This window comes from Syngnathoides biaculeatus, chromosome 19, assembly GCF_019802595.1.
Source record: "Syngnathoides biaculeatus isolate LvHL_M chromosome 19, ASM1980259v1, whole genome shotgun sequence".
NCBI classification, from domain to species: Eukaryota; Metazoa; Chordata; class Actinopteri; order Syngnathiformes; family Syngnathidae; genus Syngnathoides; species Syngnathoides biaculeatus.
Genome location: NC_084658.1, coordinates 13,142,179 through 13,156,649, shown reverse-complemented (window position 1 = coordinate 13,156,649; position 14,471 = coordinate 13,142,179). Strand labels below are relative to the sequence as shown.

At 48.5% G+C, this 14,471-nt stretch overlaps 3 protein-coding genes across 8 annotated transcripts in view; 2 read left to right on the top strand and 1 right to left on the bottom strand.

Moving 5' to 3' along the window:
* Positions 1-487: 487 nt before the first annotated feature.
* On the top strand, positions 488-4,821 carry LOC133492784 (solute carrier family 22 member 13-like). Of its 2 annotated transcripts, XM_061805485.1 has the most exons (11): positions 488-920; positions 1,684-2,034; positions 2,437-2,540; positions 2,619-2,773; positions 2,863-3,034; positions 3,106-3,226; positions 3,294-3,391; positions 3,740-3,954; positions 4,101-4,209; positions 4,413-4,607; positions 4,670-4,821. In XM_061805485.1, exons 1-11 carry the CDS (start codon positions 918-920, stop codon positions 4,743-4,745), a joined length of 1,599 nt encoding a protein of 532 aa, XP_061661469.1. In that variant the 5' UTR covers positions 488-917; the 3' UTR covers positions 4,746-4,821. The 2 variants fall into 2 exon arrangements, with proteins under 2 accessions (XP_061661469.1, XP_061661468.1); XM_061805484.1 differs by lacking the exon at positions 488-920 and having other exon boundaries at positions 1,213-2,034.
* Positions 4,822-5,201: 380 nt separating this feature from the next.
* nphp3 (nephronophthisis 3) overlaps positions 5,202-14,471 on the bottom strand; it is a 29,630-nt gene continuing 20,360 nt past the window's right edge. For 4 of the 5 annotated variants that reach the window (XM_061805483.1, XM_061805481.1, XM_061805480.1 and 1 more), the window contains 7 exons: positions 8,075-8,155; positions 7,673-7,762; positions 6,606-6,677; positions 6,364-6,518; positions 5,630-5,746; positions 5,424-5,533; positions 5,202-5,342 (listed from right to left, as the gene is read on the bottom strand). In XM_061805483.1, coding sequence (XP_061661467.1) covers positions 5,234-5,342; positions 5,424-5,533; positions 5,630-5,746; positions 6,364-6,518; positions 6,606-6,677; positions 7,673-7,762; positions 8,075-8,155 — 734 coding nt within the window. In that variant the 3' untranslated portion in view covers positions 5,202-5,233. The remainder of the gene's footprint in view (positions 5,343-5,423; positions 5,534-5,629; positions 5,747-6,363; positions 6,519-6,605; positions 6,678-7,672; positions 7,763-8,074; positions 8,156-14,471) is intronic. The other variant, XM_061805482.1, reaches the window with a different exon arrangement.
* LOC133492789 (atypical chemokine receptor 4-like) lies at positions 10,312-14,092 on the top strand. The gene is made up of 2 exons (XM_061805495.1): positions 10,312-10,545; positions 11,527-14,092. The coding sequence occupies exons 1-2, from the start codon at positions 10,345-10,347 to the stop codon at positions 12,637-12,639; spliced, it is 1,314 nt and encodes a 437-aa protein (XP_061661479.1). The 5' UTR covers positions 10,312-10,344; the 3' UTR covers positions 12,640-14,092.

The following is a 14,471-nucleotide window of genomic DNA, read 5'->3' as shown; positions in this document are numbered from 1 at the left end:
TTATTATTATTATTTTTTGTTTTGCCTTTTGTACGCAAAGAGAGAACAAAATGGACATGTGTGCTTGTCAAGGGTGCGTTTGTACCACCGTAAGGCGTGTTTACCGAGTATTTTGCGGCTCTTAAAACCGCTTTTTCCGGCTTGTGATGTCGTAGCGTAGTAATGACTAAATCGCTATCCGTGCTTTCGTTTTTGTTTCCAAGCGATTCTTTACAATCAATAACGAATGATCGTGCCGGTCTGAGCTGCCGGCACGAAATGACTTTTGGGCATTGAGGAGGAAAAAAAAAAAAAAAAAAAATCGCACCGAGCGTTAAGTACTTTGTTAGAAGAGGAAGAAGTGTTTTACACCAAGTATTAAAGTTGTTTTTAACTGCTGTTTTCTCCTTCGCAGTCATTGTTTGAAACCGAGCTAATTAACGCCGATTGGCTAGCACGTGGGCGGTCCGGTGGACCAGCTGGTAATGCGTCGGCCTCGCGGTTCTGAGGACCCGGGTTTGGTCCCGATCCCGCATGTGTGCCTGCGTTGGGTTTTCTCCGGGTACTCCGGTTTCCTCCCAAAAACGTGCAACATTAATTGGACACACTAAATTGCCACACACATAGACACAAAACGGCGCCTCTGTATTAAAAATAATAATAATTAATGCGTCAGTCACGATTACACAGAAGACAAGCCAACTGTCATTTTGTGACCTATTTATTGACTTTGTATTATTTGTTGACATATTTTGGTGTGTGTCCTTCTGTGTCTGATTTTGAGAGCGACTGTCTCTCTCCATGTGCCCTGCGAGTGGCTGGCGACCAGTTCAGGGTGTGCCCCCCCCCCCTGCCCGTTGACGGCTGGGATAGGCTCCAGCACTCCCGTGACCCTTGTGAGGATAAGCGCCAAAGAAAATGGATGGCTATAATGATGCATGGTTAGTACGTATCATTCATTTTTGAAAATATATTTATTAATTATATGTGTACATATAAAATATAATAATAGTGGACACATTCAAATCTATTTTTACAATTTATTTGTAACCCTAAGACGAGAGTGATAAAGTATTTTGATAGCTTTTTCTACATGTATATTTTTATAATGAAATCTTTGAATTGATTTTAAAAGTATTTTTTGAGCATTTTTAAAAATGTTCCAAAACCTAGTACAATTTATTTCTCATTTTTCCTAACTGATTTAAAAAAAAAAAAAAAAGCAATGGAACCAACTATTTCCAACTTTTATTAATACGCTTGCTTGATATAGTTTTGATACGGCATTTAAAATACATTTCGATATGTGTTGTTTTTCCAGTTATTTTAACATGCGCAATCTGCTAGCATCAGCATTTATTCGGTTCTCATGTTAGGGTTTATATTTCTATTACAGCTTTTATTCATTTTTATACACGCCGTATTTTATATTGATCTACGATTGCATCCTTTAAAATCCCGCGCGGGGGGTTCGTCGACGCCAACTCGTGCCGCTCCCACGTGAGCTCGCTGGCACGCGTCCTCGAGCGACCTCGCGGCCCGGCCAAGCTTTTATACATTTGGATATGATTCCTGCCGGCCGCATCGAAAAGAAATCGACTGATTACTCGCGTTAATGTTTAACGCGAGGCGGTAGAACGCCGAAGGCCCGAGTCGCGCGGCGCATTATCCTTCGCCATGAGCACCTTCGCGCACGTCCTCAAGGAGATCGGCGAGTTCGGCCTGTTCCAGAAGCGCCTGGTGGCGGCCTTGTGCGTCCCCAGCGTCTTCGTGGCCTTCGACATCATCGGCCAGGTCTTCACGGCGCTGGACTTCCCCAACTACTGCAACACCGACTGGATCCTGGAGCGAGCGGACGCCAACCTGACCCGGGAGAGGCAGAAGGAGCTCACCGTCCCCGCCGACCCGGACGGAAGCTTCCGGAGCTGCGTCATGTACGCGCCGGTGGACGCCGACCTGGAGACCATCGAGCTGTACGGGCTGAACTCCACCACGGGCTGCCTCAACGGGTCCGAGTTCGAGGTGCCGACCGGGGCGTCCAGCATTGCGACGGAGGTGAGTTGAAAAATTTGGATATAAATAATTTGTTTTCAGCCAAAAATTCCTGCTGGTGGAACAGGATAACTGCAAGTGGCCAACAGCGATGCGGTCTACTCGGCATCTTCTGGTGCCCACTCAGATTTAGATTTGAGACACAAATGTGTATGTTATGTATTTGAGTTCAACTTATGAAATATGGGAGCAACGATGCTTGTCTCCCCCCCCCCTCCTAAAAAAAAAAAAAAGGGGGGGCTCGTCTAATTCTAGAGATCCATAAGTTGAATTGACGTCTACTTTGAGCTCCTCCTTTTTCTATCCAAGTGTCTGTGCTTCCACTTCATCAGTAAATAACGTCACCTTTGCTAAAAATATACTTTTTGGACCCCCCCCCACCCCCCACCCCCACTTGTCAATTAGTTCAATCTGGTGTGCGACAGAAGCCCGATGATCGAGGTGTCCCAGTCGGTCCACATGGCCGGACTTCTGGTCGGTGCTCTCGTGTTGGGCGCCATGGCTGACAGGTCCTTCCTTCTGATTACACGCATTTGAAATTCATCAGAAATTATGATTATGATGCTGATTATTTGCCTCCTCTGCAGGTTCGGCCGGCGCTTCGTCTTCTTGCTCGGCCACCTGATCCTTCCCCTGTCGGGCATCAGCGCCGCCTTCGCTCCCAACGTCTACGTTTACATCGCTCTCAGGTTCATGTGCGGACTGGCCCTGTCGGGCCTCATCAACAACGGATTTGTGATCGGTGCGTAAACGAAAACACGAATTGATGACAAAATCTTTTGACGACTTTCCGACCGGCATCAACGAGGTCCCTCTTTTGTGTCGCCGCAGCGGGCGAGTGGTGCGAGTCGTCCAAGTTCGCCATCTGCACCATCGTCAGCCACAGTTTTTACCCCGTCGGCCTGATGGCGTTGCCCGGTCTGGCCTACCTGATCACCGACTGGAGGATCCTCCAGCTGGTTTTCTACACGCCTTTTCTTCCGGTCCTGGCCGTATCGCTCTGGTCAGTAGCGCGCCGACGACAATCTGAGTGCGAAAGTGGGAAGCGGGACGCATTTGAACCCGACCCGCCAGGATTCTCCCCGAATCGGCTCGCTGGCTCATGACTCAAGGGCGGAAGGACGAGGCGGTGAAAGAAATCCGCAAAGCGGCAAAAGTCAACGGGAGGGAAGTGTCGCAGGCGCTGCTGGACAAGGTGGGCGATTATGGTCCAACGAAATGAATCGTCCTTGATTAAAAACCGAGGCGTGTCATCTGCGTAGATGGAGATGGATTTGGCGACACCCAAAAAAGGGAACTTGCTGGATTTCTTCAGGATCTCCTACCTGAGAAGACGAGTTCTCGTCATGTGCTACATCTGGTGAGGATTTGCACATCCCGCAACTGCAAATAAAAAGGCCGCTTTACGACGGTGTCAGGTGTCCGTTCAGCCTTGGCTTCTTGACCATATCAAAATGGACTCTGCCCACGCGGAGTCCACTTTTTATGGCGCGCTGTTAAATTTTGCCAACGCGGTGTCGGTTGGAGGTTGTCCTTTTTGTTTTTGAAGGATTGGGGCCATGTGAGGATAAGGGAAAGGAGGGGGGGGGGGGGGCGGCGGCGCTTCATCCACTTACAGTTTAAATTTTCAAACATTTCTCATAATGTTTGTGATTTAAAATTCTTGACCCGTGTCCTACATTGAATGCCGGTTCTGTCGGTCTCGCAGGTCCGCAGGCAACGTGCTGTACTACGGTCTGAGCCTGAACGTGGGCAACTTCGGGCTGAGCATCTACCTGACGCAGTTCGTCTTTGCCGTGGTGGAGCTTCTGGCCCGCGTGAGCTCGCTGCCGCTCATCCAACGTTTTGGCAGGCGACGGTGCGAGGCCGTCGCTTTCCTGTTGGGGGGCGCGGCCTGCTTGTCCCTCCTCGCCGTGCCTAAAGGTGACGCCGCCTCAACTTTGAACAATTCTAGATACTATTTTGTGGAGATATATGTATATATGTGTGTGTGTGTGTGTATATATATATATGTGTATACGTGTATACATACAAACTTTATGAGGAAGCACATTGGTCACTGGTTTCAGAACTTCCTGTCGTCACGACGGCCATCGCCGTGTTTGGAAAATTTGCATCCGGCGTGTGCTCGTCCATCCTGTTCGTCTACGCGGCCGAGCTGTACCCGACCACGCTAAGGTAAGCCGACTCGTGTGAAAAGTCTCCAAAATATTAAATCTTTAATTCAGTTTATCTGTCGTGTATGTATATCAACGTTCAGAGAAAGCTTAGGATTTGTCTATCAACAGGATCATCTGTCGAGTGTACTAATTGACTCCCCATCAATTCAACTGATCAGCTCTATTGATCGACCGTTCCGCCGTTCAATTGTCTATCGGCAGGCAGAGCGGCCTGGGCCTGAACGCCACCTGCGCCCGGACGGCGGGCATCCTCGCGCCCCTGATAAGGCTGCTGAACGGCTACCACCACAGCCTGCCCATGCTGGTCTACGGCGTGGTGTCGGTGGGCGCGTCGGGCCTCTGCCTGCTGCTGCCGGAGACCCTCGACGCCGAGCTTCAGGACCACGCCCTGCGACCGTGAGGCCTACCGAACGCGACCCGATGACGTCGTCGGCTTTGATCCGATTTTGTGTTTGCAGGGGAGCGGAGAAAGGCCCCACCGAGGGCGGGTACCAAACGCAAGAGGAAAGCCAGGACAAAAGTACCGCCTTGTAGTTGCCGCGGGGACGGTGGCTCTTAAACATGTCTGCGATCCTTCGTCAGCTCGTCATCGTAATGTGGTTTTTTTTTTTTTGGTTTTTTTTTTCTTTAGAAAAGTTCTTTTATGGGCTCCTAAAGCAGGGCACCCCCGTAGCTCGGCGGTTAGAGCATTGGTTTGGTAAACCAGGGGTCGTGAGTTCGAATCCCGCTGGGTGGTTGCGTCCGGCATTAAAAATTGTGCCAATCAAATATGAGTGTTTCATCTTCACAAGCCGAAAGAAACTTACTAAAGCATAAAAATAATAACAGAAATGCCAAGTACACCTATTTTGTATCCAAAGAGCTCAAGAGTAAAATTTTCCAGGCCGTGCACGCATTCATTCAAGTACCTTTTAATTGTCGTACGAGCCCAGAAAACAAGATGCGCTTTCGGTGTCACTGGCATAGGAATCCTCCCTTTCACGGCCACGGCGGCGCTCGAACACACGGACCTTTTTGCCGAGTCACAGTTTGGCTTTGGCGAGTTGATCCCTCAGCTCCAGACGGGCGACGCTGGACAGGTGCACTTCGTCCGGTCCGTCGGCGATGCGCAGCGTTCTGGCGTAGGAGTACCTGCAATTGAACAAATAAAAATATGAAAGGAAGGAAAGCTTGTGATTTGTGTTCGATTGATTGCGGCGAGCGGAAACTCACATCTGCGCCAGGGGGAAGTCTCCGGAGACGCCGGCGCCCCCGTGCACTTGGATGGCGCGGTCCACCACTTTGCACGCCATCCTGCCCGCGGCCACCTTGATCAGGGCGATCTGCACGGGAACGTGCGACACAAGCGTGTCACATACTTTGGAGGAAAATGAAATTGGACATATGCGAGTGTCAATAACCCAATCGGAGCCGTTCACCTGTTTGCGAGCAGCTCGTCCGCCGAGCGTGTCGAGCGCGTGGGCGGCGCAGAGGGTCAGCAGGCGGGTTTGCTCGATGGCGAGTCGGCATTCTGCGATCCAGTGGGCCACCGCCTCCTAACCACACGCGTGCACGTCACGGAACCACTGATCCAAAAAATAAGACTTAAGACTGGATACGTCGATCGGTTGAAGCCAGTTGGCCGCCATCTTGGTACTCTTGAAAGCGTGCGGGGGGGGAAATGTCCACGGGTTGGGTTTGACAATTAAAACTGGTCGTCCGTTCTGGTAACGTGAAGGATTTTTTTAATTCGATTTGGTGAGCCAAAAAAAGGCTCACATACAACACCGTGACCAGCAAGAAACCTTCCATATTACCGCGGGCCCAATTTTCGTGACAGGTTAACTTTTCCCAAAACATGCTGTGAAGCACTATCATCAGAAACATCGCCGAAAACTAACAATTTTTTTCGTCATAAAAACATTACATTTTAAGTCAATCAGTTAGCTATATTTTTCCAAACAAACTTTAACAGTGTCAAGAGTAAATCTTTCTAATTTACCTGTGGAATATTTTCACACGGTCACACCGCACACGTCGGCATGCTTGTTTTGGGAGTATCAAGATGGCGGATGGCCACTTCAGTTCTTGTGGCCAATGAGCCATCCAGTCTTTTTTTTTTTTTGCTTTTAAAACAGTGCACGGAACGCGTCATCGGCGAGCGTTCGCCTACGTGTTCGTAGAGCTTCTTCCCGAAGGTTCGCCTGGAGGCGGCGCGCCGGCAGAGCAGCTCCAGCGCCATCTCGGCCAGGCCCACGGCTCTCATGCAGTGGTGCAGGCGGCCCGGACCCAGACGGCCCTGCGCGATCTCGAAGCCTCGGCCCTCCCCTGCCGACAAACCGCAAATGAAACAAACTGAAGTGGATTTAAAAAAAAAAAAAAAAAAAAAAAGCGGCAGCAAATTATGAAATTTACCCAGGATGACGTTGGCAGCGGGAACGCGCACGTTGTCGAAGTGCACCTCAAAATGGCCGCCGTGGATGGCGTCTGGGAAGAAACGCAGACGGATCGCTTTAGATCAATCGTGAATGATATTTATACTTGCGTTATTTTGATACAAATTGCTACGAAAAGCCATACATCGGAGTCACGTCAAAGTTCAGTAGTTTTAATATTAATTTTAATATTAGTTAATCATTCAAGACTCGGTCGTGAAAACTGTTGCATATGATTTATAACTATCAAAGACCGCCAAAGCGTTTATCACATTTATTTCCTCGATTGCTTACGGAGGCCGGCAATTATTATTTATCCAACGGGGGGGGTCATATTCCGAGCGAGCAATTTCATTGGACGATAAATCATAAAAATGAGGACAAGGACAAGGGGATGTTTACTAAAGTAACGCTTGAAGTTTAACTCCAGAAATAACATCGGAAAAAGGAAAAAAAAAAAAAATCAAATTTTTAATCTTTTATGAATGTATATTTATCTATTATAATGTATAATAACAATTTCATATTATATTCTTATTTTATTTATTCATTCATTCATACTGTTGTCAACTGTAAGTTTAACTCCAGAAATAACATTGGAAAAGAAAAAGATCACATTTTTTATCTTTGATTAATGTATATCTACTATAATGTATAATAAATATAATTTTATATTTTATTAATTTTTTATTCATTCATTCACCTTTGTACATTCATGTAAATCCTAAATTTATCAATTTTAAAGTGGATGAACAAACTACACACGTCTGTTCACATACCTTTTTTTCGCCCCACATTTTAAGTTATTTTTTTTAAATTGAGCTAAACAGGTTATTAGTTACACTGATGGCGGAAAAAGCTGCAAAATATTTGTTTTTTTTTTTTTATATTCACATCACAGAACCAATCATTTAAACGAGGGTGTGTCCATTTTTTGTGTGTGTTTATATCCAGTGTAATTATAAGTGTTATGCAGAAAGGCATCTTTCTCTCTCTTTCGATCCTTTTGGGAATGTGCCCCCCCCCCCCCACCAGCGGCGCCCTTACCGTCTTGCCCGAACACGGTGAGGGGCCTGACCAACTTCACGCCCGCCGTGTCCATTGGCACCAGCAGCATCGTGTGTCGGGCGTGCCTGCGAGCATTAAACAACAAAAAATACACAAAATATTCACATTGTTTTTTGTCCAACTGGAGTTGCCGTATTCCCGTCGATCCCCGGGTGTGTTTTTTTTTTTTTTTTTTTCTTTGTAATTGGCGCTCACCTCTGAGCACTAAATAAACACGATTATGACTTCCTTGTATTGCAGCAGTGACATATTTAACATTAACTGGGACAGGAGAACAAAAGGAATAAAAACAAAGCAACCCCCGCCCCCCCAAATGTAAATAAATATCAGCCAATGAGCATCGATTTTCTTATCATAAGTCAAACTCAACTGACCTGCTGCTGCTGCTGCTGCTGCTGCGGGCGTCCTCGGTGGCGCTGCTACACATCACAATGGCCACTTTGCAGCGAGGGTGCCCAGCGCCTACGAGGACCACAGAAAAAAAAAAAAAAAATCCTTTTTTTTTTTTTTTTTTCCTCCCATCACGGTATATTAGAAGCTCTGCCTCACCGCTGCGTGACCCTTTTGTGAGTCCCCCCCCCAGCTGGAAAAGTACAGCCGTGCAGTGACGGATTGATGACCGACCGCACGATGATTTACATTTCGTGGGGAAACGAAAAGCGCAAAAGGGGGCAGATGAGGTCCTCGAAGGAGATATGATTGCAGAACCCCCCCCCCCCCCCCCACCCCACCCCTACCCCCCGCATGGTCGGAAGTCGGCTTTTATGTCGACTTGCGGCGACTTGATCTCACGCGACCTCCGAATTGACGGCGAGCGAAAGACCGGCCCTTCCTGTTTTGAGTCCCACGCGAAGCCGGACGACATGTGGACGCCAGACGTGCGCACCGGTCGCAATCGGCCCCCGCGGCGCGACGTCCTCACTTTCAGAAAAAAGTGAACGATGCACGGGTGACAAAGTTGGACGCCTGAACGCGTCCTCAGCGCCGACATTACAAGATGTTACAACACTTGCTGTGAGGGGAAAGACGGAAAACCAAACTTTGATAGTCGCCAATAAATGATCCATCCATCCATTTTCTTTGCCGCTTATCCTCACGAGGTTCAAGGAGAGTGCCGGAGCCTATCCCAGCCGTCTACGGGCAGGAGGCGGGGTAAACCCTGAACTGGTCGCCACTCAATCGCAGGGCGCATGGAGACAGACAACAGTCGCAATCATAATCACACCTCGGGGCAATTTAGAGTGTCCAATTAGTGTCGCATGTTTTTGGGATGCGGGAGGAAACCGGAGTGCCCACCCGGAGGAAACCCACGCAGGCACGGGGAGAACGTGCAAACTCCACACAGGTGGGGCCGGGATTGAACCCGGGACCTCAGAACTGTGAGGCTAACGGTTTAGGCGACAAAAACTCGCTGGATTTAGCATCACGCGCCCACACGTCCGAGCGAGACGTTCAGCTTTAAGCCGTGCTGAACGCAAGCAGACGGGTCCAAACGTGTACCGTCGGCACTGGAATGCAACGACAACCTTCCTCACTTCTATTTTGGTTTGGCAACCTCATTTTATTGATTTTCTGTTGCCTAACACGGGCTCTACCCCACCCAACCACCCCCAGGCCCTTTGCCGGAAATGTTGCGGTGTTACACTGAAATACGTCTTCCAAAAGTCGAGGACTATGCAAACCTCCGGCTCGGTTGTTTTTTTTTTTTTTTTTTTACAGGAGGTCGTAAAAAAAAAAAAAATGATGCGTTAACGACACCAACTGATCCGTGAACTTTTCCATGAAAAAAAAAAAAAAAGAAAAACAAACACGAGAAAGAAGTCAAAATACGAGAAAGTTGTGACTAGTGGAAAAAAAAGTGTCTTGAGTTGAAACGGTCCCAGTTTGAATGAAAAAAAAAGTATTTTAACGAGTCATTAATACAAGAAGGAAGTAGTAATATCCATCCATCTATTTTCTATGCCGCTTATCCTCACAAGCATGGCGGGAGCCAATCCGAGCTCGGGTAGGAGGCAGGGCTACACCCTGAACTGGTTGCCGAAACCGGAGCACGGGGAGAACGCGCAAACTCCACACAGGCGGGACGGGATCGAACCCGGGTCCTCAAAACTGTGAGGCCGACACTCTACCAGCTGCCGCCCATGAGATACAGTGCGGGTTAAAAATGTCTACCATTTTATGTTGATTAGCTCCATTGCTAAACTAACGTAGCATACGAGCCGGTAACAACAACCACAATTGTCCGATTTTGGCCGAGCAGACCGGGAGGCTTGTTGTGGTAGAACCAATAAAATCTTGCATTGTGGGTGCCGAAGTAGAAAAAAAAAAAAAAAAAAGGGAACTTTGCAAGAGTCAGTGATGCGCAATCAAAAGTCGACTGCATTGTGAAGAGCATAAAGTCACAATATTACAAGAATAAAGTTTGAATAATGTCATAAAAATGAGCACATTGTGACATTCACAAGTCAAAGTTTGACAGTTGCAATCTTATCTTTTCTAACTAGGACAAGCGAAGTCGCGGGTTTGTCCGCCGAGGAGCTTTGTTGGGTCGGGCGTTCCTCGGCGGTTACGTGCAGACGTAAACACAAAAAAAAAAAAAACTTGCCAGGAAGCCGAAGGAGAGTTGAGTATGTACACAAAAGCACGCACACATGCAGACACGCGCAGCGAGCAGCGAGGGCGTTCTGCGAAATCGGAGTGAGGGGGCGGCGGTTTGTGTGTGCGTCTGGCTTTTTTTTTTTTTTTTTTTTCTTCCCTCGCACTCTGACAATTCGTCTCCGCAGACACGCTACAAAGTTCGACGTGAGCGTCGGACATTTGATTGCTTGGCAACAGACAAAAAAAAACGCAAGGTAAGAATTCAGATTTTTGATTCGCCCCAACATCGAATGAATGACATAAACAAGGGTATCATTTTTTTTCCACATTGCCGTTATTTTATTTCAAAGTCAAACTTGGCCTTTTTATGTCCCTTATTGGATTACATTTTTTTCTAAATTAATTTGTAGAAATTAATTTTTGCGGCCATCTAGAACTGCGCCGCATTTCCATTTGTTTTTGTACATATAGCAATATGGGTCAAAAATGTTTTTAAAAACACTCCTAGTACTTGTCGAGAGTGTAGCTCAAAATTAAGCGTTGTTGACGTTCGGGTGGCGGCACGGTGCATCAGCCGTTACAGCGTCGGCCTCACGGTTCTGAGAACCCGGGTTCGATTCCGCCCCCGCCTGTGTGGACTTTGCGTGTTCTCCCCGTGCCTGCGTTGGGTTTTCTCCGGGTGGGCACTCCGGCTTCCTCCCACATCCCAAAAACATGCAACATTAATTAAACACTCTAAATTGCCCCTCTACCCCTGTGAGGATAAGCAATAAAGAAAATGGACAGACGGATGGATGATATTCGGGTCGTGTATTCTGTTCGATTCTGCGGCTGTACCTAATATTGTCGCCATTTCTTGAATAAAATCATCATCTGGTGGCAGCAGGGAAATTACTTGACCTGTTTTGGAATGTTCCATCTGTTCAATAAACTCCGGAAGTCTCGAGCACTAAATCAGCGTCGCGGTCGAATCGTCGCGTTTTGCGGTCGTTTCCAGCGATTGTGCAAGTTAGTGCGGCGAGGTTCAGACAAATCTCTCGGGGGTGGGTTGTCGTTGAGGAGAGAACTGGAATTTAAAAAAAAAAAAAAAAAAAAAACTGCGAGTAAATGCTCAGTGATGTGTTCATTTGTGGAGTGTGAGGATTAAACCATTAGGGAAGCCACGCAGGAGAAATTCCAATGAAGCCTTCCCCTGCTCAGTTCTTCATCCCCCCCCCCCCCCCCCCCGCATGCAGAAAACCATGGAGGATTACGACTACGAGGACCTGGGCCGCAACGACAGCTACGACTACAGCTACGACCACTCGGTGTGCGACAAGCAGGCGGTGCGCTCCTTCGGCGGAATCTTCCTCCCGATCATCTACTCGCTGGCGCTGGTGGTGGGCCTGGCGGGGAACGCCCTGGTGGTGGCGGTGTACGCGTCCCGCGCGCGCCTGCGCACCTTGACCGACGTGTGCATCCTCAACCTGGCCGTGTCGGACCTGCTGCTGCTCGTCACCCTCCCCTTCTGGGCGGCGGACGCGGTGCACGGGTGGAGGTTGGGCTCGGCCGCCTGCAAGCTGACTTCCTTCCTGTACAGCGCCAACTTCAGCTGCGGCATGCTGCTTCTGACGTGCATCAGCGTGGACCGCTACCGGGCGGTGGCCCACAGCGCGGCCGGCAGGTCCGGCCGCGGCCCCCGGCCGCGGCGCCGGTGGATGCTGGTGTGCTTGGCGCTGTGGGCGGTGGCCATCTTTCTGGGTCTCCCGGAGCTCGTCTTCTCGGCGGTGAAGCATTCGCATTACCGGATGTACTGCACGGCTATCTACCCGCCCAGCATGGGCCGCCCGGCCAAAGCCACCCTGGAACTTCTGGAGGTGACCCTCAGGTTCGTGCTGCCTTTCCTGGTGATGGTGGTGTGCTACTCCTGCGTGGGCCGGGCCCTGGGCCAAGCGCCGGGGGTGCGCAGGGACAAAAAGTGGCGGGCCCTGCGCGTTCTGTTAGCGGTGGTGGCCGTCTTCTTGCTGACGCAGCTTCCTTACAACGTGGTGAAGCTCTGCAGGGCGCTGGACATCATCTACATGCTCGTGACCGACTGTGAGATGAGCAAAGTCCTGGACCGCGCCGTGCAGGTGACGGAGAGCCTGGCGCTGACCCACGCCTGCATCAACCCGCTCCTCTACGCCTTCATCGGCTCTTCCTTCAGGGGACACGTCCTCAAAACCGCTAAACATCTTGGACAGCAGATCGGCGGCCACCCCAGACAAGACGACGGCGAGACGGCGGTGGAGATCGCGCTCAACACGCGCAACCAAAACCAATCGCAGTCTGGTTCCGAAGAACCGGACACCAGCACCTTTAGCATGTAACGCCTCAACTGCAACTACGGTACTCCTAAACCTGCAAAAGTTTAGCTTTCCGAGTCCTTAGCTAGGATGAAAACTATTTCGGTCCAAGCTAGCTGGAGGAGCGTGTTCCGGAACAAGACCTAAAGAGCTAGAGACCTCGAGCTAAAGAGGTGAAATACAGTAAATGCTCGCTATTTGGTAAATAGTGAAAAACTGTAAGAAACTGCCCCCCCACCCCGAAAAAGCATAATCATACGACAGACTACAATCCTAACCGTTTAACATTTCAAACTAATCTTATGTCAGAAGTAAGACGCACGCACATGCAACTTCCACTAACAACGTAGCACCTCCCCACTCAGTCGAGCTGTATCGCTCCATCGGTACTTCCTTGACGCCAATTAGCTACTATCCTATTAGCCAGGGGTTAGGCACCATTTGTAGGGTGACTGGATATGACCAAGACACCACAGCTCGCACACACAACAATATTTGTTGTAGTGCCAAGACTGGCGGGAGAATAAATAGAAGACGCTAGAAAAACTCTAGAGATTATCCGGTCCGTTGCTACTACACACACAAGCAGAACTAATCAAACGGGTCTAACATTTACACTTGTCGCCACTGGCCGACCGTCTTTGGGGCAAAGCGGCGAGAGACAAAAAAAAAAAAAAAATGTAAACCCACCCACAAGGATAAGAATCGCTCGGCAGAATCTTTGAGACATCAAGACAATCGGACCTTTGCTGACGTCATCCGCACAGACGGACTTCCAAAAGCCACGACCGCTAGGGGGCAGCGCGTTTTCCGTGTCCCACGCGCCGGTACGTTGAACGGCTTTTGATAAAGATCGATATTAGCCACTCGCTTTTCATTCTTAAAAGGTGTTCAGTGCGGCCATCATGTTGAAAATTCGGATGAGGATTCTTCTACATTGCGTATGAGGCACATGCTAACCAGTTGTACTTTGTTTGTACATTGAATTAAAATGACTGATATTTTCATTTTCACTGACTTGTACCATAATGCTGCTATATATATATATATTTTTTTGGGTCTCCTAAAGCCATTTTGGCGATGTAGAAGAAACCTTGTTTTTTTTTTTTTTCTTTTTAAAACAAATTGAATTGTTTTCAGTGTTCTTTGGATTAGCTTGAAATGCTAATGCTACAAGTAACAGAATATCTCTGAAAATATAATTTTAGCCACTATTAGGCACTAATTAAACCCTTGTAACAATTTCATGAATGGCTTTCCATTTGACATTTTTTCCCCCTCTCACCAGACAGTTATTGTTTCCTCAAAATTTCACAGATTTTCACGTGCTCTGCCTTGCTATCAAACTGATAACGGAGTCGTTATTCGTGTTGCCTAACGGCCTGGCTGTAAGAGTAATAAAATATTATTGCAGATATGTTTATTCCATTGTAGTTAGACTCATTTAAAGTGAAAAAAACGTTTTTATGGGGGATGAGATCCTTCCCCAAGTGGAGGAGTTCAAGTATCTTGGGGTCTTGTTCACGAGTGAGGGAAGAACAGAACGGGAGATCGACGGACGGATCGGTGCGGCGTCTGCAGCGATGCGGACTTTGTATCGGTCCGTTGTGGTAAAGAGGGAGCTAAGTCGAAAGGTGAAGCTCTCGATTTAGCAGTCGATCTACGTTCCTACCCTGACCTATGAGCATGAGCTGCGGGTCATGACCGAAAGAACAAGAACAAGAAAGAACAAGCGGCCGAATTGAGTTTCCTCCGCATGGTGTCCGGGCTCTCCCTTAGAGAACGGGTGAAAAGCTCGGTCATCCAGGAGGGGCTCGGTGTCGAGCCGCTGCTCCTCCGCATTGAGAGGAGCCAGA